The sequence below is a fragment of the Gossypium arboreum genome, chromosome 7, assembly GCF_025698485.1.
Source record: "Gossypium arboreum isolate Shixiya-1 chromosome 7, ASM2569848v2, whole genome shotgun sequence".
In the NCBI taxonomy this organism is placed as follows: Eukaryota; Viridiplantae; Streptophyta; class Magnoliopsida; order Malvales; family Malvaceae; genus Gossypium; species Gossypium arboreum.
The window spans coordinates 98,068,730-98,095,879 of NC_069076.1; the positions used below are offsets into that span (position 1 = coordinate 98,068,730).

A 27,150-nucleotide genomic window follows, 5' to 3' on the forward strand; every position below is an offset into this window, starting at 1 on the left:
GTTTGAAACAGTCACCAAGACAGTGGTACAAGAGGTTTGATTCCTTTATGACTTCTCATGATTTCAAAAGAAATAGTTTTGACAGTTGTGTCTACTTTAAGAAAAACAGTGATGGTTCTTTTGTGTATCTACTTCTTTATGTTAATGACATGTTGATAGCAACAAAAGATAAAGTAGAGATAAGAAAGGTCAAAGCCCAACTAAATGAAGAATTTGAGATGAAAGATTTAGGACCAGCAAAGAAGATACTTGGTATGGAGATTCTTAGAGATAGAAAAACAAGTAAATTGTACCTAAGTCAGAAGGGGTACATTGAGAAAGTTCTTTGCGTGTTCAATATGCAGAGTGCTAAGCTTCGTTAGTACTCCTTTAGCAACTCATTTCGGACTTTCATCACTTTGTCTCTACAATCGATGATGAGATTGAGTACATGTCACATGTTCCATACTCTAGTGCGAGAGGATCTCTCATGTATGCTATGGTTTGTTCACGTTCAGATTTATCATATGCAACATCGGTCAGATTAGCGATACATGGCGAATCTCGGTAAAGAACACCGGAAAGCGATTCGATGGATTTTAAGATACTTACGAGGTACTACTGATGTTTGCTTACGTTTGGAAGAACTAGAGATGGAGTCATTGGGTATGTTGATGCTGATTTTCTGGAGACCTTGATAGAAGAAGATCTCTCACAGTTATGTCTTTACAATCGGAGGTTGTGCAATCAGTTGAAAGCCACTTTGCAAACTACACCACTTTGTCTACCACTGAAGCCGAGTACATGGCGATTCGAGGCTTGTAAAGAAGCTGTTTGGTTGAAGGACTCTTTAGTGAACTTAATGAAGACCTTCAAATCAGCCAAGATTTTGTGACGGTCAGTCGATCTTTCTTACAAAAATCAAATGTTTCATGAGAGAACAAAACACATTGATGTTCGGTATCATTTTGTTCGTGATATTATTGCTCGTGGTGATATTGTTGTGAGCAAAATTAGTACTCATGAAAATCCTGCAGATATGATGACTAAGTCACTTCCTATAACCAAGTTTGAGCATTGCTTAGACTTGGTTGGTGTTCATTGTTGAAGTTAAACCCTTAAAGGGTTTTATGGAAGAGTTGGAAACCCTTAAGGGGTTTTATGGAAGAGGTGGAGAACTTGTTTATTGAAAATTCGCGATGAAGAATTTGTTCATTGAGAATTTGTGTCAAGGTGGAGATTGTTAGAATTAAGTGACCCAAATTATTATTTAAATAAAATACGATGGAAAATAAAATAAAAGTAAAATCCATATAAAACTAGACTTCTTTTATTTTATTTTAGAATAAGGTTTTTTAAACCTTATTAAACTCCATCTATTTTATATTGATTAGGATAAGGTGTTTCAATCCTACTAGAATATGGCTTTACAAGCCTATAAATAGACATAGTCTATTCCTCTTGTATTGATTCAAATTTTCGACATAGTGAATTTTCTTCTCCTCTGCCCGTGGTTTTTTTCCCCAAAAGGGTTTCCACGTAAAATTTGTGTGTTATTTTTTTTTTTTCACACGTTTACTTCTCCTTTTCCTTATATCTTGTTTGAAGTCGATGCTTGATCTCCGTCAAGTCCTCAAACAACACATAGCTACTTTCAATGCCATAATTACTTGTTCAATAAATTTCAAACAACCTACTAATTGCATCAGTGCAAGCTCATCTCATTCAAGTGTTCAACAACACCATTTTTCAATATGCTTTGTCCATTGTTGACGTAGTTACGAAAACTTTATCTTATCATTTGAACTATCAAATTAAAACATATGCTCCATTTTCGTACAATTTTTTTTGAAGAAAATCTAAAATGGGATTTGTTTGATACATACAAATGATTTTTAAAAGCATTAATCCCTGATCCATTACATATAAAAATTCTACACATTCTTGTAAACGATGACTTGCTTTGGAAAACATTTGTTTTAGAACACCCATCCAACATTAACTTTCAACTCACCTAGAAGAACGATTGTTGGAAATTTCTACCCTAAGGTTTCATCTATTTAACAGCTTACTACTCATTATAAATATATATATATATATATATATATATATACTCCTTACAAAAACACCAATTATAACATATATCACCTAATTATATAATTTTTATCACTTATCTAATATATTTTGTAATAGAACAATTCTCATAAGATTTTTTTTTATATACTATACAATTAGAGGTTAATACTTTCGCACACACGGTAAGAATATACCCACACCTCATGCACACACTATGGACTTGACCAAATAAAGGTTCACCATTTGCTGCCTCAAGGCTCGAATCCAAGTGGATCTTGTAACATATTGTGTAACACTAATTACAAGATATTATCTGATTACACAATTTCTTATAAACATACATAATAATTTTATAAATTCTCGTAAGGTTTTTGCATTATCATGTATATTACTTTATTACGGTATTTATTACAAAACATATTGTGTAACACAAATTATAATATATATTACACTATTACATAATTTCTTACAATATATACTTTGTAAATTCTCGTTAAATTTCTTACAATATATAATTTATAAATTCTCGTTAAATTTTTGTGTTGTTACAATATATATTATCTCATTACAATATTTATTAATAACATGTAATACATTACGTAACATGAATTACACCAAATATTTTTGATTACACAATTTCTTATGACTTAGCTACTATAATATGCAATAGAACAATTAATTTTCCATAATTTATTAATCCATGTGTTAATAATCAATTATTGGAGGACACATAAAAGAGCACAAACAAGCAAGGAGAGCATTTACGGCGGTAGAAAGTAAGATTTTTAGAATCAGGTTTGTGTCGAATTAGTTAAATTATCGATTTGTTAATTCAATTAGTTGATCGATTCAATTAAATAAATTTATTAAAAATTTATAAAAAAATATTAAAAATTCAGTTTAACTGCTCACTTTAATTGATTTTTTGCCCAATTCAATTAATTTATATTGATTCTCGGATCAATTGATTCGAACCATTACCCTATAGGGCTGAGCAAGAAAAATCGAAAAGCCAAAATATAAATCAAACCTAAGTATTTGAATGACTTAAAAAATGCACATTTAGAATCACGATTACCCAAACCAAACCAAACCAAATTTTATTTTTATTTAATAAATAATTAAGTTTAATTTTTTATGATATAAAATAAATATTTTATATTAAAATGAAAAAATAATTTAAATTAAAAATATTAAAAATAATTTAAAATTCTTAAAAATAATATTTAAAAATCTTAAAACAATTTCTTTTATTAAAATTAAAGTGTTTACTAATGATTATGAAATGTGTTCTATTCCCATAAACTATAAACGAATATCAAATCATTGACCTCATGGTTAAAAGATAAATTGAACAACCAATTGACTAATCTCATGATTTCAAGATTTTGTCAAAATAAGTCAAAAAAATCTAAAAACAAAATCAAATTGAATTATGATAAACATCGAACCGATATCATCCTTGATACCCCAATCGATTTCGAGTTTCTTATTTTCAATTAATTAAGTTACTCAAAACACTTTAGGCAACTTTTTCCCAAACAAATCAAGTAGAGAAATCAAAGCATTTATTTAATTGTTGGGCAATTTTAAATAACACAACAATACCAAATTTAAAAAAAAAAAAAAACATAAAAACCAATACAAGTATATCATCAATTCATATCAAAATTTACATAACACCAATTATAAACATGAAAAAAATTTCATAAATATGGCAACACAATCACAAACCCACAGTAGTTGATTTCAAGGAAGAGGGCTGAGCAAAGTTGCAACATTTCTCTTCCCTGTACTGCCCAAGTCAACACAGGTTGAACCCTTAAGGCTTCACACATTTCAGAAAGTAAAAGGGGAGGGGGGGAGTAAAAATTGAATCTCCATCGGCACCGCCACAGCTGGCTGCAGCTAGCATTGAGCCGTTGCTTCGGTCTTACAAACCGGGCAAGTATTTTTATGCACAAGCCACTGTTTTATACATTGGATGTGAAAACTGTGTCCACAATATAGCTTTCCCATTTCTTCATTTGCTTCATATTCCTCCTATATTCCAAACAATTAAAACTTGAATAAAAAGGAAAAAGGGTGAATGAATTTGAGAGGTCCTTCTATTATAGCCAAGGACAAAATTAAATTGTATGCTTTTATGAAAGTTGAAATGCAATTTAACTATTTTAATAACTTATATTTTTATAATTTTTAAAGGACTAAATTAAAATTTTATCATTTTTTAGGGCCAGTCAAAGTACAATTTTATCATGTACTAACTTAAAATTTTATAAACTTAAAAAGGGCCAAAGGTTAAATTTCTCATTTTAAGGGAGGCTGGGGCTCCTACCACCCCCTCCTGCTGCCCCTAATTATAGGGGCCTGATCAAATTAACCCTCTACTATTAAATGAATCAATTTAATCCTCATACTACAAAACAATCAAACAATGCCAAATTGAAATAAGATTAACATTTGTTGTTTAACACAGTTAATATTTTTAAAGTTTTATGATTCTGTAAATGAAAAACAAAAATTTCAATACATTTTTTATAAAAAAAATGTTAACTCTATTACAATGTGAACTTATTTGATTCTTTAAGGACTAATTTGATTCGATCCCTATAATACAAGGACCTCCCAGGTAAGATAATAGAACATGAAGAACAAACTTGAAAAACTCACCTGGCAAATGCTGCACTTCCTATCCACATTCATGTTCACACTTACTGGTAAATCATTCATAACTGAGCCTTTCATCTTTCTAAGGCATCTACTTATCTCATCTTCTTTCAATCCAGTGTTAACATGACCGATTTTCTCACCGAGCTCCAGTAATTGCTGTTTTACATCAATGAAAAGAAAGTTCATTCTTTGTATTGAACCAAGAGCTTTTTTTGGTACAAAGGCGCATCACACAACTAAGATTTGAATCCTAGAGCTAAAGACCCTCTTAAAGGTGGCTACATGAACCGAGTTAAACCTTTGGTTTTGTACCAAATCAAGAGTTGAACGAGAATCCAGTCGAACCATACCAAATGAATAAGCTTCTTTCCTTTTAAAAGACAATTTAAGAAGATAAAGACAACATAACATACCTCATATGACATGCTATCAATATCAAGCCTCCAGTCGCTAAATCGATCACGTGAATCTAATCTTCCGCCCACTAGAAAGTTGTTCTGCAGCATCATTATCTACACCAGCAGCCACCAACAGTTTGACATGGAAATTAAACAAAGATAAATTTCCTATCTGACTTAGAATCCAACTAATACAACGCACAGCCAACCTCAAGGTTTGGGCCTTCAAGGTCTGGGGCCTCAACCTTTGCCAATGGTGCCAAGGCCTCATTGGCACTTAATGAATCTTTTTTGAATGGTAAACATTACTCTCAAAATAAGGATCTCAACCATTCCTTCATTACTTACAATAGTAGGACTTAAATGTGAGAGTCAAATGTGTACATACCTCAGCAAGCCCCTCTGGAGAAGGATGTCGAGCATGGCGATAGTATCTAGATCCGAAGAAATCAGGTTCAGGACGCGATGAGATGAAGGCTGAATCAGAATCAAGAAATGAGAGTGTTTCGGAATTTACAGTCCGCCTTGCTATATACGAAGGCTGTCAACATAGATGAAATGAAATCAGCCAGCATAAAAACGAAGTTACATCCAAAATTATAATACAAAAGAATACTGATCATGCAGAAAGGAGAATACCAAATCAGATGAACAAACATTTACATGCTTATCAAAAGCTGTATAAGACTGTCACCTAATTTGATAGGGTCCATGATAGGCTTTAAAATCCAAAGATATTACCTTTCATCACTAACAAAGCTAAATTATAAATGCTTCTTTAACACACTAAGAAAGCACTAAATAAGAAACATTACCAAATCCAAAGAAAAGAAATGTACCATAAAAAATTAAGGTTAAATCACTATTTGAAGCCTGAATATGACAACTACTCCCACATTGGAACCTGAATTTTTTTTGGTCTTAGTCAGTCCCTAAACTTGGTAATTTTTCCCATATTAGGGCCTGGACTAGGCAATTGCTCCTGCATTGGGGCCTGAACCTTTTTTTGTCCAAGTTAGTCCCTGAACTTGGCAATTGGTGTTACATTAAGGCCTGAACTTTAGGGATTTCAAGGAAATATCAAGGACTAACTTGGACAAAAAAAAGTTCAGGCCCCAATGTGGGAATAATTGTCAAGTTTAAGGACTAACTTAGAAAAAAACAGTTCAACAATTGCCAAGTTCAGGCTATTTAACCCTAAAAAAATAATTAAAACCAAAAGACCCCCAAGAATTTAAGTGGTTGTTGTGTCACTAATGAATTTCAACAAATATATTAAGAATAAAAATAAATTCAGAAAAAGTAAGTATGAAACAGGTTGTAAAGTGCCAAGATCACCTATATGCTTGCTTCAAATGCAAATAAAGAACCAACTTAAGGCACAATAAAGCTTTCAGAAATTGCGATTTGTTCATTCATAATGAGCAAATCTGTGGGGTATATCTAAATTATTAAAAACATAAAGTGTTTCCTAAAGAAGTTTTAGGCAGGGATCAATTAACATTCACAATGAATTGAATGAATGGCCAAAAAAGTGTTCATAAATATCAAAAGGATGCATGGGCTAAGCACCAAAAAGGGGGGGAAAAGGACCTAATTCTAGTGCCAAATCCAGAAAATAATAATAATAATAACCTACACAACATTAATTAAATGAAGTCCAAATTGTACTAAAGCATAGAAATTAGCCTCCTAAGGTCCCAAAACTCATAAAGAACTCATCCAATGACATGATATGTAATCCCTAAAAGAAATAACCATATATGTAGCATAAAAGGATGGATATACCCCCCTGTGGTTGACCTTTTCAACATCAATCTTCCCTCTAGCAGGCACATTTCTCCTTGTAGCAACACGATCCACAGAGCCAACAGCATCAGCTGAAAACCCAATTCCAGGTCCACACCAAACATCTTGAATCACTCCACAACTAATGTTATAACCACTTCCTTCATTCAAAAGCACACCTTGTTGATGATGATGATGATGCACCTTATGGCTGTTGTTGCTCTCATTGCCAACAACAAGTTTACTACTTTTCTTCTTTTTCTTCTTCTTCTTCTTTTCTTGCTCCTGCTGCTGCTGCTGCTGCTGCTGCTGTGTTTTCTTTTTCTTCTTTACTTTCTTAGTTTCCCAATCGGCTGATGTACGTATCATGGCTGGCACCGACACTTGTTGTGATGTAGATGCGGTGCAACCAAGTCCTCTAAGAGCAGACTGACTAAAAGGATTGGTTTTCTTTTTGGTTGTGTCATTGTTGGAGGAGAGGAAAAGAGAGGAAATGGTGGATTTAGAACGAGTGGATTGGATTAAAGATGGGATTTCTGACACTGGGTCTGGATCTGTTTCTGTCGTGTTGATTTGGTTCCTGGCTGGTCGTCTTAGTTTTAGATGTTCTGCTATTGTGGAACAAGAAGAAGAAGAAGCAGAAACAGAAACAGAAGCTGAGGTTTCTGTAAGAAATGGCATGGCTATTGTTTTGGTTGGGTTGGGTTGTTCTGCAACAGAGAAAGAGAATGTTAATAATGAAAAATAACAGATTGAAGGATTAGAGGAGGGGAGAAGAAGAAGATGGAGTGAGTTATGAGGTTCGTCTTTTTCCTTTTCCTTTTTATTGCATTGAATTTTGATTGGATTTGATGAGGGTCAATTTTTTAGAGCACCACTCTGGTTTATGTTGATTTATTTGTGGTTTATTCTTTTTAATTAAATAAATTCTCAAAAAATTAAAAATAAAAGAAAACTATTTTAACAGTTAATTTAATTATTTTTTTTAGCTTTATGTAATCAGTTCAACTTTTTACTGTGGTTTTGGTGTTACGAGTGAAATTATATTTTGTTTTATTTATTAAAATTATATTTATTTTACTATTAAAAATTAAAATAGATAATAAAATGACCAAACAGTAATACACAGCATGTTATGTATGTTTTATGTTATAATACAAAAATTAGATTTTAATAATAAAATAGATAAATTTTAATAAAACAACTAATTAATTTTTTAATTTAATATATAAAAATTAATTTATCTAATTTTATTAGATAAAAAATCCTCCATATTGTATTTACTTTATTGAGATTTTGTTATTCATTTGTTGTTAGGTGGGGGTATGATAAGTCATGTTTTGGGAATTAGTAGGGATTTAGCTATCAGACAGAAGGCTGCCACTGTGTCCTTTGGAATCTGTAATATGTAAGTAAACCTATGTTCTTTTCTCATACAGAAAAGTTTAATTATTTATTTAAGCTTAAAACTGAGACTAAGTATTGTTAGAGAAAAGGGTTTAAAGTCACAGCCTATTTGTCTTTTTCAACAAAAGTTAGGTTGAGGCTATGATATTTTGTGGGTATTTTCACTCTTTTCTTTTTAGGGTTAGGAAGCCAAGAAATGCATCTATGAAATTGGGAATAGAGTCTTCAAAAAGTCAGATCTGTGGGGTCTGTTTCAACTGACCCTACAAAACCAAAATTCAATACACCAAATAAATAAGGTTAAAATTGCCTTTAATTCCCTTTATTCTTTATATATCTGAAATTGAGTCCCTCAACTTTTCAGATTTAAAAGGTTAAAATATGTTTCAAGTCTTTATACTCTTCAAAAATTTGAAATTTGGTCCCTTTATTTTTATTTAGATTTCAAAATTCAAATTTAATTGTCAATACTGTTAAATTCATTGGTGTGATATTTTGAAATTTAAAAAAAAAACTTATTTGGTTACCGCATAATAAAAAAATGAGATTGTAATGAACTTAAATTTAGCAAAAGAATTTTAACAATGTTGACAATTGGATTTGAATTTTGAAATCTGAAAGTAGAAGAATTAAATTTCTTTGAATGAAAGTAGAGCGACTAAATTTCAAATATACGAACAATATAGGAGCTTGGAGTATTTTTTTTTAACCGATTTAAAAGTGCAAGTGTTTTTATTAACACAATATTGTCAAATTTAAGTTCATTGCAACATCTTTTTTATTAGTTACATGGCTATCAAGGGAGTATTTTTATTTCAAAATATCAAATTATCAAATTTAGTAGAAAAAGTTTTAACAATTGTACTTGAATTTTAAAATTTAAAAAGTAGAGAGACTAAATTCTAAATATACAAATAATATAAGGGCTTGGAGCATATTTTAACCAATTTAAAATGTAAATCTAATTATTAACATAGTTAAAATTCTTTTGTCAAATTCAAGTTAACAAAAAGTTTAACAATTGGACCTTAATTTAAAAATTAAAAAAAAGTATAAAGACTAAATTTCAAATGTAGAAATAGTAGAAAGACTTGTATCATAATTTAACCAAAAAATAAAGAAGAAGAAAAAAATGGTTTTGGATTGGATTACAGCAGAGGGGCAGTAGCCATGATTGAAAATTGCAAATATTTCAGTAATTAGGACAAAATAAATAGCAGGAATGGAGTGATGTCTTGAGCAGAAAGCATCCAATCCAGTTCCAGTGGGGACTCCCCCCATTTGTTCCTTTCCTATTCCCTAAAGCATATAAATTTTAGGCAGAATCTTTTCCTTTAATCACGCTTTGATTTTCAATTTCTCATTTTCAAGTCCTCAAGCGTAGCATAGAGTATAATAATGGTTGTTGATTGCAATCATTTTTATGATTTGAATGTGAATGTGAATGAGAATGAGAATACAAATCCAACCCTTTTGACTAGCAAGCAAACAGTGAAACCAACAAAGGACCAAAATTTCATTTTTTTCATTTTTCAGGTTGGGTTTCTTCCCTGGCACTGCCAAGTAATGGCATAATAGGTTTTTATCAGACTGGTGAGAAAGTAACCTTTCAACTTGTTTTTGAATAGGATTCTCCACCTATTTTTTAATTTTGAAAATTGCATTTCTCCTCTCTTTTTTTTCTTAAAAAATAAAATAAAATTTAGGTTAAATTCCACTATAGTCTCTATATTTTGCAATACTTCTGGATTAGTCCATGTACTTTAATTGGTCAATTTTAGTCCTAACCCAAACCACAACCATTAAATACTTTTGGTTAAATTCAATTGTTAGTCTTATACTATGCGTACAATTGTAGGTTTGGTCAATATTTTTCACTTGGATCATTCTAAGTATCTATACTTTTTAAATTTTAAATTTTCAATTCTGATACAAATGACAATCGTTAATCCATTAGCTGATTTCTTTGTGAGTAATGTGTGGAAATAATAAGTTAACATGACATTATACTCATAATAATATGTTTGGCACATAAAATTTTGAAAATTGTTATTCCCCCTAGAGCTAGGACACGTGTCAGCACAATGAGCTATCGAAACCAGACTCTCAACTCCCCATCATTAGGTCCCATTCACTCGAACATCTTCCCAAGCCAAATCGCCTGCTTTCTTCACTTAACTCTCCTTGTGTTCTCAACTAAGAACTCGAACCACTCTCTCCTCCTCGAAGGTGGCCCTTTCCACTCGCTCAACGAGCTACCTCATCAGGCACTTACTTTTTAGGTGTGAATGCTTCTCTAAGTGTGAACACCTCAAATAATGAGTGGGCCCAATCAGAGAATAAAAACAATCTCGTACTATCTGAGACCACTACATTCACACCTCACGTATACTATATTAGTACGTTTGCTATAACAACCTACCACATTACACTACAAGAGAAGAGGACCTCTCCTATAAGTACCTCCAACAATGAAGAAAGGATCAACTTGTTAGTGAGGTTTAATAAATCTTCTTTGCGAACAAGCAGCACTTGATAAAAAAATAAAAACTTTAAATTTTTTAATAAATATTCATGTAAATTCTCGCCTTGTTGCATCATTATTTATTGGGATGGTCAACTAATTAATATATTTGGACTAGTAAACTTTAGGTTTCCTATGCGTGAGATTCAACAATACTAATGTAAACTTCTAGTTTACCATCACATGTGATTTAACCATACTAATATATGCATAATTCAAACTTAAGGAAAAGACAATAAATTTTCAATATGAAATTCTTACCCAATATAATAGATTTAATATATAAAAACTAATTGTCTCCTCATACACAATCTCAATTTGGTATCTTTTAAAATATAATGATTTCTTTGAGGTGACTACAACATAATGATAACAATGCATTAGCTCTTATGGAGCCTTAAATTAATTATGTATTATGAAATATTAACATATTTCATTGTCACATTGAATATAGGATAACAATATATATTAGCTCTTCATGAGTTTTAAATTAATTTTGAACCATCAAAGATTGATTTGTTTCATTATAATCAAGGAAAATATTTGTATAATTGTTGCATTATTGACAAGACATATGTTTTCTTTCTTTTAAGGAATATTAATTGAATAGTAAAATTTTAAATTGTATGATAGGTACATAACTAATGACTTTTTATACATAAATTGTCTTTCTTTCTTTGAAGATTTATATCGAACTCTTGTTGTTCTCTTATTTATAATTATCTCTCTAATTATAGTGGTGAGAAGAATTAGTAGTAGTAAGATATTAAAAAAAAAAATCATATAATTAGTATCATAATCTATAAAATGGATGCAATTCATTTCTATAATTTCTCACACTAAATACCAAACCCTAGGTGGTGGTGATGGAAAAAGAGAATGATAGTCCTTGGGTGTGAGATTTTAAAGAAATGAAAGAGAAAATGGTGTAAATTTAAAGGGGAAATGATGAAAGGTATGAAAGAAAGGAAAAGAAAAAGAGAGCTTCTTCTAGAGTGGAGGACCAAAGGCAAGAAAAATATTGGGGGTATTTAGTATTTATTTAAGGTGATAATATAGAGTTTTAAAGCCAAAAATATATCACATCACCACACATACATAAAATTTCCTATACAAACAAATTTACAAGTAAAATGTCAAAAAAAAAAAAAAATACTCTTGCGAGCTACATCTCAAATACTTACTTAAAACTTGAATTTCTTCAGATTCAGAAAATTTTATAATATTACACGAATTGAATTATGAGTTGAAATTTTACATCATTGCTTCTTCCTAAATCCAAACATTATTTGCATCTCCTATTTTTATCATCAAAATTAATATTATTGGCTGCATATTTACCTATTTATTATTATTCTACACCTATCAACTATGTGTACTAATGCTATGGAAAACAATAATTACACAACTATCTTATAAAATAAGCTTTTCATTTTCTATACTAATATTGAAATGTTGTTTTTCTAAGGTTAAAATGAGTCTTGCATTCACAGTTTTTTATTTCTTAATTTTTTCCAATTTATGTTGTTGACTTTTATAACTTCTCTTTTTTTTTCAAAGATTTTCTCAATTGTTATGAATTAATTTTAGTGAGTATATAAAGAAATAGGTAGAAAAATAAGGCACCATCACTAACACTTAATATCGATAATATATTATATACTATATATTATTCATATTTTAATAAATCAATATTTACAAAAAAATCAATAAGATCCAACAAATAATTTAAGGGCCATCTGAATACAAATGAATGAGTTGAAGGACTAAAATTATATATTATTCATATTTTAAAAATCAATATTTACAAAAAATACTTAAATTTTTTTATTCATATCATATTTATGTTATTTGGTATGTTGTATTATAATTATTCAAATTAGTATTATATATATATATACTCTTTAATAAACAAGAAAAGCTGCTGTTTTTTTTTTTTAAAGAATGGCTCAACTTTTGTTGGTATGCTCAAATTTGTAACTTTATTTTTTCCTTCAATTTTTATAATATTATAATTAATCCAATACTTCATTCAAATTAAAATATTTTTAATTTTATCATACTCAAAATTAAAATTTAATCTTTATATTTTAATTTTGACATAATTAAACAACTCAACATTTATAACAACATTATCAGTCTAAATACTTCACTTTAATTAAAATGTTGTTGTGGACATGTCCAAATACATAGCCTTTAGTTTTTTGAAACAATGGTTGATTTTTAATTTTAGTTCACATACTATGCTCAAATTTGAAATTTAATCTCTATACTTATATTTGACACAATTTGGTACTTTTTAACTTTTGATTTTCATTAATTAGTCTAAATACCTTATTTTGAATAAAATGTTTATGTAATTTTTAAAATTGACAACATTATTAAAATTCTTTGTTAAGTTCAAGTTTATTAAATTGTCAATTTTTTCGTTACATGATTATCAAATAAATATTTTTTTATAAAATTTCAATATGTTGCATAAAAATTTGTAATAATGTTAATAGCTGAATTTAAATTTTTAAATTCTATAATAAACGATTTGATAAATAAAATAAATTTAAAAAAATGAAAAATTAAATAAAGTTGGGGTGAAATAAGCGATTATGATTTTATTAATGGGGAGTACGAGGCGGGACAAAATAGAGATTAGGTTAGTAGAAATAAAGCAAATAGTAGAAAAGCAAGGGTGAGAGGAGTGAACATTAAAGCATGACCATTGAGGTGGCGCTGCAAAAGTGGTAGCCTTGCAGATTCTGACAGCAGAGACGCGTCTTCTCTGTTGCATGGGAATGAATACGAAAGGAAAGGGACGAGTAGGGATAGCAGTAATACAGTTGTCAGGACAAGCTCCTTTCTCTTCCGGACAAGACCCATCACCATTTTGGACTACAAATTCCTAAGCCCTGTTTGGGCCTTTTCAATCGTGGAATGATTTGTTGAAAGAGAAGGTCAGCCCACACAAATCTATAGGATCCTTAACACTACCCTATCAAAACCAAGGAAAGAAACATCAAAGGAATCTAAGAAAATACAATGTTGTAGTGATTGAAATCGAAAATAGACTCAAACTGATATATTTGGTAAATATACGTTTAAATTTTGTTATTATTATTTATTTAATATATAATTGATTTTTATTTTATTATATAAAATAAATATTTTATATTTAAATTAGTGAAAATAATTCAAAAGTTGTTGAAAAATAATGTTTTTGAGAAATATTTTATACGAAAAATCTTAAAATTTTCTCAAAAATATTCAAAAGCCATAAAATAAATTTCATTTTATCAAAATAAATCTAAAAATCAAAGCAAAAAATCAATATGAAAAATCGATAATCAAACTGAGTCAAACCAAATTATGATGGACAGTTTAAAAAGATTAAAAAATCTGATCGAACCGAACCGAACCGATATCACCCTAAAAGAGATATAATAATTCAACTCTCTCTCAATTCCTTTTTCTTGTTCTTATTTAATCCACTTTTTAAATTATATATATTAGTTTAAAATTTTAATTTACAAAATAATTAAGTACCAAAATTATTTAGCGATATAGTTTAAATTTTGAAGTCGGTACATTTACATTAACTTTCATTTTCTAAAGTGAAAGTCAATCTTTGAAGGTGACAACTTTAAAGTCAAACTCTTAAAATATCAACTTCAATCGACACATTTATGCCTAATGCAACAAATGACATTATGCTAGACTTGTTTTTGGCATTATTGTTAGAATTAGATCAATCGACCGTATCAATTAAGTTAAGAACCATTTGCTATGCTGATAAAAAAAAAAAGTTAAATTGGTTTTCAAGTGAGCTGTTCTAAATCGATTGAGTCAGGAGTAAATGATTGAAGCAAATTTTATAAATTTTAATAAATTTTAAATTTTTATATAATATAAATAATTTTATTTAATTAAATCCAAACTGAACTGAAAACCGATAAATTGATAGGGTGTATAAGATAATACTACTTTATTTAATAAAACCCTAAATTGAAAGAAGCTCTGCTTGGAGATGTCCTTTTTTGGTTGCAGATTAAACTATCCTCTGCTAAACCTCATACTTTCCAAGCAGCCCTCGTCCTACCCACTCGCCGCTTTGACTCGCTCTCAAATCAGGTTCTACTCTACCAACGGCGACGACAACGACGACGTTAGTAACAAAGGTAAACCAATGTTCCAACTTAGTCTCTGGTTAATTCACGAGGTACTTTAGGAATAGTAACGTTTTGCAAAATTGGATTCTTGCAGAGCTGAAAAGGCGAATACAGAAGTTCCTTGACGGCGATGAAGATGCTATGCCTTCAATCTTTGAAGGGATTCTGAAGAGGAAGTTGTCAGGGAAACATGAGGAAAGTGATGATGAATTGATGAAAGAGATTCGCGGTGAATGGAAACAGCCTCTAGATGATGCTGACGATCTAGAATTCGATTCTGATTTGACCGACTCTTCTGGTACTGATGGAGACTAATTGTAGGTCAGGAAGGTGCATTATCTGGATGATCATATCTTATGAAACAATATATGAAGATATTAATCGTTTATACTTGAAATGATCAAGAGAGTAGGGCAATTTTATTCTATTTTCCTAGAATTCTGCTGTTTATTTCTTTAGTGGTTGTTAGCAAAAGTAACGCAGAATGTTTGTTAGTAAATTTATTGTGATCAATTTTTAATTTAATTGATTCAATTGATTAATTTTATTAATAGTGCATTGAAGATGTATTCAATTGATTGGTTTGATTAATGGTGTATTGAAGATGTTCAGTGATATATTCTTAGTACTGTGGTGAAGATAGAAAAGCCCTTGGGAAAGGTGTCCCACTACTCTATCCTTGAGTTCAATAGGGTCGGGGATGTCTGAAAATATGCTGATTTTCCTAAAATGCTTTCTTTAGATTATATTTTGTTTTTTTTAAATGAGTAAATTAATCTACGATATTAAAGTAAAGAGTAAATTAATTTTTCTATTAAAATTATAACTATTTCTATTATTAAAATTATTTTTCATATGTTAAAATGAGTGCACATGTAACTACTTAATTATTTTGTCAACTGTATCAGCTTTTTATTAATAGAATGGATAAAATTTTAGTTTGGTCTCTAATCTAATGTAAAGAGATTAAGAGCTAATCTAACATTGCTTCTAAAAAGTATTTTTGGGATAAAAATACTTTTGGAGAGAAGTTAAAATTTTTATTTATGTTAAAAGCATTTTGGGGTTTAAAAGTATTTTCTCTAAAAAAAGTATATTATTTAGTAATATTTTAACTTCAAAAGTGTTTCTTAGAAAGAATTTTAATATAATCTTAATTTACTTATAAAAAGACATGCATTTTGACACCTTGTACAGAATTTTTCATAATACTCTTTCGGTTGGTATTCTATTCATCAACTAAGACCTTTAAATTGTTCCATGATTCAAGGATGAAGCCAGCCAATCCATGTAAAAGTTGAAACTCTTACATTATGAGGTTGTTTCTCGGGTGGCGTGGATTTTGGTATTCCCCTAAAAACAAAGTGAGACTAGCATTTCCCCAATTGAAAAGGCCCAAGCAGGGTTTAGGAAATTGTAGTCCAAAATAGTGCTGTGTCTTGTCTGGAAGAGAAAGGAGCTCGTCCTGACAACTGTAACACTGCTATCCCTACATGTCTCTTTCCTTTCACATCCATTCCCATGCAAAAGAAAAGACGTGTCTCTGCTGTCAGAATCTGCGAGGCTGCTTTTGCAGCAGCACCTCAATGGTCATGCTTCAAGGTTTTTTTATAAAAATAACTCAAAAAAATTAATTAATTATTAAAATGATTTATTTTTTAATTAAATATTAAAATATCTGAAATTTAAGGTAAAAGTTGGTGGAGCTAAATTATATGGCGCCACCAACTTGTCACGTCAGCAGAAAATATAAAAAAATTAATTTTTTAGTAGAGCCATGTAGAATGGCGTCACCTGTATAAATATAATAAAAGTGCTATAATTTTTAAAAAAATAGAGAATTTCAAAATAATTTTTTATTTTTTGGTACAGTAATTTAAATGGCGTCACCATACCTTACACCATGCCACCTTCTTTCTTTCTTTTTTATTTTTACTTTTTTTTAACTTTTGTCTTTTCTCTAATTTTGTCTTATTTTATTTTGTTTATTTTGTTTATTTATTTCATTTTTTTGTTATTAATTTTAAAAATTTGAAATATATATTTGAAATGTTTTATAATATATATTTTTAAAATTTTAAATATTATTTTTAAATATTAATTTTAAAATTTTAAATATATATTTTTGAATTTATTTTTAAAATTTTGAATTTATTTTTAAAATTTTGAATATTATTTTTAAATATTAAATATATATTTTAAATAATATAAAATATTTAAATATTTTAAAGATATGACCTTTCAAATATATTATTAGTTTTTAATATTTTAAATATTATTTAATTTGTTTTATAATATTTTAAATTACGATTTTAAATTATTTTTAAAGATATTCTTTTTTAATAAAAATAACCCAAAAATTTAATTAATTATCAAAATGACCTATTTTTTAATTTGGTTCCACCAACTTTTATTGTAGATTTCAGGTCATTTTGTGTTTAATTAAAAAATAAATTATTTTGATAATGAATTAAATTTTTGTGTTATTTTTATAAAAAGCTAATATATTGTTAAAAATAAAAAATATAAAACTTACAAAAGAAAAAAATTAAAGAAAAGACAAAAGTTAAAAAAGTTAAAAAAAAAAAAGAAAGAAAGAAGGTGGCGTGGTGTCGTCTGGTGGCGCCATTTAAATTGGCTCCACCAAAAAAAGAAAAATTATTTTGAAGTCTCCTATTTTTTTAAAAATTACAATATTTTCTTTGTATTTATACAGACGGCGCCATTTTATATGGCTCCACCAAAAAATTAACTTTTTTATGCTCCCTGTTGACGTGGTAAGTTGGTGGTGCTATATAATTTGGCTCCACCAACTTTTACTGTAGATTTAGGGTTATTTTCGTGTTTAATTAAAAAAGTGGGTCATTTTGATACTTAATTAAATTATTTAGGTTATTTTGATAAAAAAAGACAATGCTTCAACGTTCAATGTTCAATATTCACCCCTCTCGCTTTTCTATTATTTGCTTTATTTCTAATTTGAGCAAATTCGATTTAAAAATCGAAAAAATTAAATTTTAAATTAATTAAAACGATTTATTTGAATAAACTCTATTTTAAATTTTAAATTTAAATTGAGATAAATTTTACAATTCAAATAACTCAAATAATTTAAATAATAAATTGATATAAATGCTCGATTGATCTCTATTATTTTAAAAAGAATAAATTAGTCTCTCAATAAAAATTACAAAATAATTTTAAATAAATTTTAAATTTTAAATTTTAAAATATTTATAAAAATTTTATAAAATTTATATTTTAATTAATAATTTAAGTTTATCAAATTAAAATTTTTTATTTTACTTTAACTTTTAAAATATATAATTTTAAATTTTATATGCTTTAACATTATATCATAATAAAATTTAATTTAATATATCCCTTAATTTCACTAAATTCGATGATAATTTCAAGACAAATTAGAATTATAAAATAAAATTAGTAAACTTATTTAACTCAGAAAGTTTTTCGTAAAACTCACCCTAACCCAATTACCCCCACCTGATACGATCAAAGAAAATAGACAACTAAGAACCACACACAAGAAAAACACCAACCCGATCATCACTTGTCTACATCATATTACAAATACACCAACCCGATCATCCCCACTTAATCTAGATGGTATTTTCTATATTCATTTTTACTTGTTATGTTTTATGTTTGAGTTGGTAGTTGTTTTTGTCAATGTTTAAATTAATATTCTTTTTTTTAGTGGTTTAGGAAATATTTTTTCCCGTGTTATTAAAAGCGCGCTAACGTGGACGTACTGACATTGAGTATTTTATCTCATGTCAGTAAAAGCGAATTGAAGTGGGCGTGTTTTACCCTGTATTTTGCTCCTAGCGGTCACCTCCAACGGCCATTTTAAAATTTGACCATCAAGCTCATCAGTCTAGAAAAAAAATTATAAAAACCATCATTATTTTTTTCACACAAAATTTTTTCCAAATTATAATTCTTCTAAATTTCTTTCTAAATTTTTCAAAAAAGCTTTTAAAGGTTAGTATATTAAAAAAACTGAAATTAATTCTTACCATTTTCATTTAGTCGACGAAGATATATTTATTTGGTCGACGGAGATATGTTTATCATCGAGACGAATAAAATGTCAGGCCATTGCTAACACAATCAAATTTCTTAGAAATTATAAAAAAACCTAATTTAGACAAAATTAAATTTAGAGAGCTATATTAGTTTTCGGGTATTGTAACCTAGGCCCGTGACTTATGGGTCACATTCGTGGCAGGCTATCAAGTTGGTACCACCAGGTTGTCAGGCAACACCGACCTAACAGTCTGGCGTGAATGTGACCCATCGATTATGGCCCTTGTTTCCAATACCCAAAAATTAATATATTATTTTATTCATGTAATATCCCGAATTAAGGCCTAATCGGAATAGTGGTTTTGTGACCACAAGTCCGAGATAGAAATAATTATTTTATAATTATTTTGAGGTTTATGATATGATTGCATAATTGTGTGAAAATTTCGTGAAGAAATTTTTTGCATAACGAGTTTAATTTAAAGTTAGGGACTAAATCGAATAAGTTGCAAAACTTGCATTCTAGAAGTTTTTAGTATGAAATTGCTTTGAAATATTAATTAGGAGGTCTTAAATGGTACTTTGACCAATTTTAAGTTTATGGACAAAATTAGGACATAGAAGGAATTTTTTTGAAAGTTTAGTAAGGAGGAGTATTTTGGTCATTTGGATATTAAATGAAATAAAAAGGGAAAAATAACACAAAATTGGTTATCATCTTCCTTAGTTGCTGCTGAATGCTCCCTCTCTCCATAGCTAGGGTTTCTTCAACTTTCAAGCTTCATAGTAAGTGATTCCAAGCCCCGTTTTTAATGATTTTTACGTTTTTGAAATCCAGGTAACTCGATATAGCTTATGATAGTAATATTTTGAGTTAGAGTTCATATTTGGAAAAATACCCATAGGTGAAATTTGTGAATTTTGATGTTTTATGATAGAATATGAGGTTTTAAATTATGTTAGACAACTTGTGCTACTCGGTTTTGAGTGAAAACGAGTAAAAGAGCTTAATCGGCAAAAATACCTAATAGTCATAAGTACATGTTAGAGTGTGAATTTGATGTTGCCATAGAAGGGAAAAATGATGAATTGATTCAAAAGATTTTGCATGAAGCACATAATGGTTGTTTGGTGGTATCAGAGTAGGTTTAGTCGGTTCTCGGACTAATGTGTTGTATGTATGGGTTTTGCTATACATGCCATATATATATATTGTGATAGTGTGACGACTTCTGACCTGTTAAATGATTTTTTTATAGTAAATAGATCCCGATCCAGTTGTGGCAGATGAAGCAGAGAGTAATGCGCCAGCTCCGGCTGAAGGGCCAGCGCCGACTGAAAATCCACCTCTTACTGTTGGTCAAGGAGGAGGAGAAGGGGCTCGGAAAGCCTTTCTCTAGATGATGAGTGCACGGTATCTCGAGTTCGTTCAGACGAACCCGAATGCACAACCTCCCCATCTCCCCGATTCCTCAACCTGTACCTCGATGCCTCAAGGTGTAGATCGATAAAATTTCACGAACTCCAGGTTGATGAATCAGTAAACAAGGGGTCAAGAATTGGGCAAATATTGATGATAACGCCGAAAGCGAGTTTTGGCTCGAGAATTCTATTCGAGTATTTGATGAATTGTCTTGTACACGAGGAATGCTTGAAATGTGCTATATCATTGTTGAGGATTCGCTTATCATTGGTGGAAAACATTGATTTGATGAGTACCAAAAGAGAAAGTAACTTGGGAGTTCTTTCAAGAAGAATTTCGAAATAAATATATCAGTGAAAGATTTATTGATCAGAAGCGTAAAGAGTTTCTTGAATTAAAGTAGGGGAACATGACAGTTACTGAATACGAAAGAGAATTTGTTCGATTGAGTAAGTATGCCAGAGAATATGTTCCTACAGAGGCCAAGATGTGCCGACGATTTGAAGACGGGCTCAACGAAGACATCAAGGTATTTGTTGGGATCCTTGAACTAAAAGAAATGGTGGTACTTGCCAATCGAGCTTGCAAGGCTGAAGAACTACTTAAGGAAAAGAAAAAGGTAGAATCTGAGACACGAAATTTGAAGAAAAGACCAATGAGTAATGCACCCTCACAACAACCCAGAAAGTCAAGAAATATGAATCCTCATCCCCGAGTTTCAGCTGGGCAATCATATGGGAATTTTAAGAAGCAAAATGTGGGTCTTAAGTCCCAGGCTACTTCGGCGGCCAGTGTAGGGAACTCGAGATTTGTTAAACCCGAGTGCCAGCGGTGCGGTAGAAATCATTTTGGTCCGTGCAGAGCAAATGAATGTTTTCGATGTGGTTCTCCAGATCATTTTATTAGAGACTGCCCAGAGAGTGAGAAAGAAATATTTCAAGATACAAAAGCAAGTGGTGCGGATTCGAGGGAAGGTATCCAAGAAAAGTTGGGAGTGAAGCAAGCGAAGAATGTAGCCGAGATGCGATGAGTTAGACTGAAGGAAGGGCTCTGGCTAGAACTTATGCTATTAAAGCGTGTGAAGATGCTTCCTCACCCGATGTGATTACCGGTATATTTTCTCTTTATGATGTTAATGTTATTGCTTTGATTGATCCCGATTCTACTCATTCATATGTATGCATGAAACTGGTGTCCAACATGAATATACCTGTTGAGAACACAGAATTTATGATTAGAGTGTCGAATCCGTTAGGCAAATGTGTGATAGTTGATAAAGTATGCAAGAAATGTCCTTTAATGATACGGGGTCATTACTTTCTGGCCGACTTGATGTTGTTGCCGTTTGATGAGTTTGATGTTATTTTAGGTATGGATTGGTTGACGTTGCATGATGCTATAATAAATTGTAAAGAAAAAGTTAAAGAATTAAAGTGTGAAAATGGTGAAACTCTGCGGGTTGAATCAGATAAATCAGAGGCATTGTCTAGTGTGATTTCTTCAATGTCGGCTCAAAGATATTTGAGAAAGGGTTATGAAGCTTATTTGGCGTATGTAATTAATACAAAAGAAGTTGAAAAGAAAGTTGAATTAGTGCCGGTTGTGTGTGAATTTGTAGATGTATTTCCAGAAGAATTGCCGGGTTTGCCTCCAGTCAGGGAAGTAGAATTTGGTATTGATTTGATACTGGGAACAACTCTGATCTCGATTGCTCCATATAGAATGGCACCAACAGAGTTAAAAGAGTTAAAGTCACAGTTGTAAGAGTTGACTGATAAAGGCTTTGTGAGACCGAGTTTTTCACCTTGGGTTGCTCCCATGTTATTTGTGAAAAAGAAGGATGGTTCTATGAGGTTGTGTGTTGATTATTGGCAGTTAAACAAGGTGACAATAAAAAACAAGTATCCGTTGCCAAGAATTGATGATTTGTTTGATCAGCTAAAAGGAGCGACATGGTTTTCAAAGATTGACTTGAGATCTGGGTATTATTAGCTGCGAGTAAAAGAGTCGGATACGCCTAAAACTGCTTTTAGAACAAGGTACGATCATTATGAATTTTTAGTTATGCCATTCGGGTTGACAAATGCTCCTGCTGTGTTTATGGATTTAATGAATCGCATATTTCGGCCATACTTGGACAAATTTGTTGTGGTGTTTATAGATGATATTTTAATTTATTCAAAAGATGAGACAGAGCATGCTGAGCATTTGAGGATAGTTTTGCAAACTTTGAGAAATAAGCAGCTGTATGCTAAATTTAGTAAAAGTGAATTTTGACTCCGGGAAGTTGGATTTTTGGGTCATATTGTTTCAGGTGATGGTATACGGGTTGATCCTAGTAAAATTTCAGCCATTGTTGATTGGAAACCACCGAAAAATGTAACCGAATTAGAAGTTTCTTGGGGCTAGCTGGGTATTATCGGCGGTTTGTAAATGGATTTTCTATAATTGCTGCTCCTATGACTAGACTACTCCGAAAGAATGTTAAATTTGAATGGACGGAAGAATGTCAACAGAGTTTTGAAGAATTGAAAAAGTTATTAATCAAGCACCGGTGTTGGTACAACCCGAATCAGGTAAAGAATTTGTGGTGTATAGTGATGCTTCTCGAAATGGCTTAGGATGTGTACTTATGCAAGAAGGAAAAGTGGTGGCTTATGCTTCGAGGCAGTTAAAATCTCACGAAAGAAATTATCCGACTCATGATTTGGAATTGGCTGCTATAGTGTTTGCTTTGAAGATTTGGCGACATTATTTGTATGGTGAAAAGTGTCAAGTATATACCAACCACAAAAGTCTTAAGTACTTGATGTCACAAAAAGACTTGAATTTGAGACAACGAAGATGGTTGGAGTTATTGAAAGATTACGAGCTTGTTATTGATTACCATCCGGGAAAAGCGAATGTGGTTGCCGATGCTTTAAGCAGAAAATTGCTATTTGCTTTGAGAACTATGAACACTCGGTTAAAGATATAAAATGATGGTTCAATTCTAGCAGAGTGAAGAGCAAGACCGATGTTTTTACAAGAGATTTCTGAAGCTCAGAAAAATGATCAAGATTTGCAAGCCAAGAGAAAGCAATGTGAAGCTGATACGGGATCAGATTTCAGAATCGGTTCTGATGGTTGCTTGATGTTTAAAAATTGGATTTGTGTACCTAAAAATGATGAGTAAGTTATGAAATTGAAGCCCAATATGTCTATTTTCACATAAAACAAACGAAACAGGTATATGAATTATATTTTATGAGATATTTGAATTTTTGTGAAACAGGGCCAGAGTGATTTCTAGATCCCCTATTCTGACTTTAAAAATTAATCATAAATTGTACAAAAATAATTAGAAGTCATTCTTTATATGTACAGATTCCTTATTGAGTCTAGTTTTAAGAGAAACTAACTTCATAGTCATTGAAATTCTGTACAGAGAGATATCTGATTCGTAATATACAGAGATTAGAGCAGTCGAACCCTGAAACAGGAGAGACTTTAACTAATAAACTGTACTAATTGGCTTAACCAAAAATTCTAGAAAAAAATTAGTAAATAGATATATGAGTCTAGTTTCAGGAAAAATTTACAGAATTGGATTTCTAGTTTCGGAACTCGAGATATGAATTTTTAAGCGACTGTGACGCAGATTGCTAGCTTGACTAGAAATTTTAAAAATAAATTTTTTGAGCTGTTTAAGTAATGAATTAAGTCTGTTAACACCTCGTGTTCGACTCCGGCGACGGTCTCGGGTATAGGGCGTTACAATTCATCTTAAAAATATATATATTATTAAAAGTAATAGGGTGTCGCCTAACACATCGATTGCACCAATAAAAAATTAATTCTTTTTCGTTTTTATGCGTATATTGTTAAAAAACTCGTATTTTGGGTTTTAAATGTGAGTGTTGTCGATTGTTCAGGCTGCACTCAAAAAAATATATTTTTTAAAGAGAAAAGTGGTGCCGCCGATTGGTCAGGCAGCACCAGGTATTTACTGTAGTCTTTGCTTAGTTTTGTGAGTATTAACCCTCTTATCCTATTCTGGTATTTATTTATTTATTTTATATTATCAAAGTTAAAAAAACCCTCTTTTTTAGAATACAAAGTGTTTTTGCACTCAACACTTGTGGGTAGTTGGTATAGGTTATTTACTATTTAGGGTTGCGACTTTTTTTAGGTTAAAATAAGCCATAAGTCATTGACTTTTTTGTATAATTGGAATTTAGTTTTTATGTTCTTATTTTAGGAATTTAGGTAATCTATTTTTTAAATTTTAAAATTCAAGTCCAATTGTTACATTACAACACCATTTTTTTAATTACATTGCTACTAAGTAAGTTCTTTTATTTTAAAATGTCACAAGAATAAATTTAGCAAAAGCAATTTAACATTGTTAACAATTTGAGCTAGATTTTGAAATATGAAAATATGACTAAACTAATGAAAATAAAATTATAGAAACTAGATTCTAAACTTATGAAAAGTATAAGGACCTAAGGTAAATTTTACCTTTTTAATAAGAAAATGATAGTATTCGTTGGAAATGGTTGAATTAAAGTTGCAAGGTGAGTTTGATTTTCAATAATTATAGCAATTTCCAATTTATTGGTAATTTAGCTCCAAGGTTTGCATTTACGTGCGGTTTGCATCATCTGTATTCTTTATCCATATGATATATACGTTTGAAGCTCATTAAAAATATTTATAATTTATTAAAAGTTATGATAATAAAATAAATTTACAATCTTTTGTTAAAAATATTGTAATAATTTTAAAATAAAGTTATAATTTGAATAGGAAAAAATTGTGAAATATAATTTAAATTATAATTATTAGTTAAAAAAGTCTGAAGTAAAAATAAATTGTACTATTTTTATTGATGTAAAAATAAAATTTTACTTAATTATAACTTAATTAATTTTAGAATTCATTATGTTAACTAGTTTTTTTTAATAAGGTTACCTTACATAAATTAAACTTATATTGTATGTTGTATAAGTTAAAATGCTTTAATTATGATTTGAAATTTTTATTATAATATTTAAATTAATAAGTTAATATATTTTAATTATATTCAATAATTCTGATAAAAATATTATTTTATGTTAATTACTACAATTCAAAATATAATAATTAAAAAGTTAATTAAATATTGAACATATAAAATCATGTGCACCACATGTGACTTTAGAAGTTAACAACATATAAAAAAATGAGTTTAGAAAAACTTTTGAACCGACAAGAATATCATTATTTTTCATCATATTAGTAAAAATAATTATAGAATTTAATTTAGAATTATTAGTTTAAAAGTTGAGCGTAAAATAGAATTTGTGGTAATTATACATTTATAATTACACATTTAAAAATAATTATAATTTAATTTACAATTATTAGTTAAAAAGAGTTTGATGTAAGCAAAAGCGATAATTATAATTATAATTTAATTTAAAATTGTTAGTTAAAATAATTATAATTTAATTTTGACATTATTATAAAAATAAATTTTTTAAAACGCTGTGTTTATTTTATTTATGTAAAATATAGTTATTAGTTGAATAAAACTCTAAGCATTTTAGCTATCACTTAATTAATATTAGAGTTTTATACCAATTAAAATTTAACTTTAGTTAAAAATGGAGACTGTAACAATAATAAGTTAGAATTATAAAATAAAATAAAAAAATTGAGATTAAAGCAATGGTTTGTCGAAGAAGTAATATCAAATCATATTCGAACAACAACAAGATCAAAGAGAGAATATTATTTTAATTGATGATGAAGTAATATTATATTATGATGCTATTTTTAAATTTTTTTGTAAGTTGTTTATACTATGTAAAACAAGTAATCTTAAATCCGTTTTTATTTATTTATCCATTATTTGTTTGGTGTAGATGGAAAATAGTTTGGCTTGTTTTGGGAAGAAGGTCAAATTTCAGTTATTATTTTAAATCATTATTATTAAATGTAATCATTAATTTAGTATAAATATCTTTCATATTTACTTTCTTATATAATTTCAAATTTGCATATTATTTTAATATTTTTATGTATTAATTCATTTTGTCATTATTTTTACAACATTATTTTATTCTCTCAATTTTTTTTTAAAACCAATTGACTTTTAGTATAAATTAAACTAATCCTTATTTAATTAGTAGATATATATTGTTGGTGCAAAGTCCAACAACCAAGGAGATAGTGATGGCTTTCCGGAGGGTAGTTTGTCTAAAGAGTTGAGGAGTTGGACAAGAACAAGTGGACAAGCTAACTAAGAGCGAGAGTAGAGAGATTTGCTCAATGTAACTTTAGGGTTTCAAAAGGACGATACTTTTTTCATCATCCGCAAGGTATTTATATGAGAGACCCTCTTGTCCACTTATATGAGGTGACAGGATAAATATTTAGTCCCACCAAATGCGTAAATGATATTCATGGATGTGAAGGATGTATACCACGAGGCCCATTCTGTTGTGTACTCGGTATGAGGTAGTTATGCTTAAATAGACTACTTATTGTATTGAGAACGTGTTCACACTTGATGAATGTTTACATCTAAAAACGGATGGTCTTGGTAACAAAAGGGTGTCGCTCCCTAAGTATGAGCGGGTGGCTAGCCTAGATACTTGGCGTCAAAAGGGAACACCTTCTGTCTTGCTAACATATGTCCAAGTA

The 27,150-nt window shown here is 29.9% G+C and overlaps 2 protein-coding genes across 3 annotated transcripts; one reads left to right on the forward strand and one right to left on the reverse strand.

Annotated features, from left to right (window-relative positions):
- Nucleotides 1-3,667: 3,667 nt before the first annotated feature.
- On the reverse strand, nucleotides 3,668-7,819 carry LOC108486608 (uncharacterized). Of its 2 annotated transcripts, none has more exons than XM_017790742.2 (5): nucleotides 6,930-7,819; nucleotides 5,515-5,667; nucleotides 5,142-5,240; nucleotides 4,729-4,884; nucleotides 3,668-4,098 (listed from the first exon to the last, which is right to left on the reverse strand). In XM_017790742.2, the coding sequence occupies exons 1-5, from the start codon at nucleotides 7,593-7,595 to the stop codon at nucleotides 3,964-3,966; spliced, it is 1,209 nt and encodes a 402-aa protein (XP_017646231.1). In that variant the 5' UTR covers nucleotides 7,596-7,819; the 3' UTR covers nucleotides 3,668-3,963. The 2 variants fall into 2 exon arrangements, with proteins under 2 accessions (XP_017646231.1, XP_017646230.1); XM_017790741.2 differs by having other exon boundaries at nucleotides 6,915-7,819.
- Nucleotides 7,820-14,763: 6,944 nt separating this feature from the next.
- Nucleotides 14,764-15,552, forward strand: LOC108485712 (uncharacterized). Its single transcript, XM_017789562.2, has 2 exons — nucleotides 14,764-15,014; nucleotides 15,100-15,552. The coding sequence occupies exons 1-2, from the start codon at nucleotides 14,864-14,866 to the stop codon at nucleotides 15,318-15,320; spliced, it is 372 nt and encodes a 123-aa protein (XP_017645051.1). The 5' UTR covers nucleotides 14,764-14,863; the 3' UTR covers nucleotides 15,321-15,552.
- The last annotated feature ends 11,598 nt before the right edge of the window (nucleotides 15,553-27,150 follow it).

What these genes read in the sequence shown, in the direction of transcription:
- LOC108486608 (XM_017790741.2), bottom strand. Translation starts at nt 7,595, where the DNA reads ATGCCATTTCTTACAGAAACCTCAGCTTCTGTTTCTGTTTCTGCTTCT. An exon ending in CTCCAGAGGGGCTTGCTGAG is followed by an intron (nt 5,241 to 5,514) that starts GTATGTACACAT and finishes CTGCTGGTGTAG; the next exon opens with ATAATGATGCTGCAGAACAA. An exon ending in GGAAGTGCAGCATTTGCCAG is followed by an intron (nt 4,099 to 4,728) that starts GTGAGTTTTTCA and finishes TTTGGAATATAG; the next exon opens with GAGGAATATGAAGCAAATGA.
- LOC108485712 (XM_017789562.2), top strand. Translation starts at nt 14,864, where the DNA reads ATGTCCTTTTTTGGTTGCAGATTAAACTATCCTCTGCTAAACCTCATA. An exon ending in CGACGACGTTAGTAACAAAG is followed by an intron (nt 15,015 to 15,099) that starts GTAAACCAATGT and finishes GGATTCTTGCAG; the next exon opens with AGCTGAAAAGGCGAATACAG.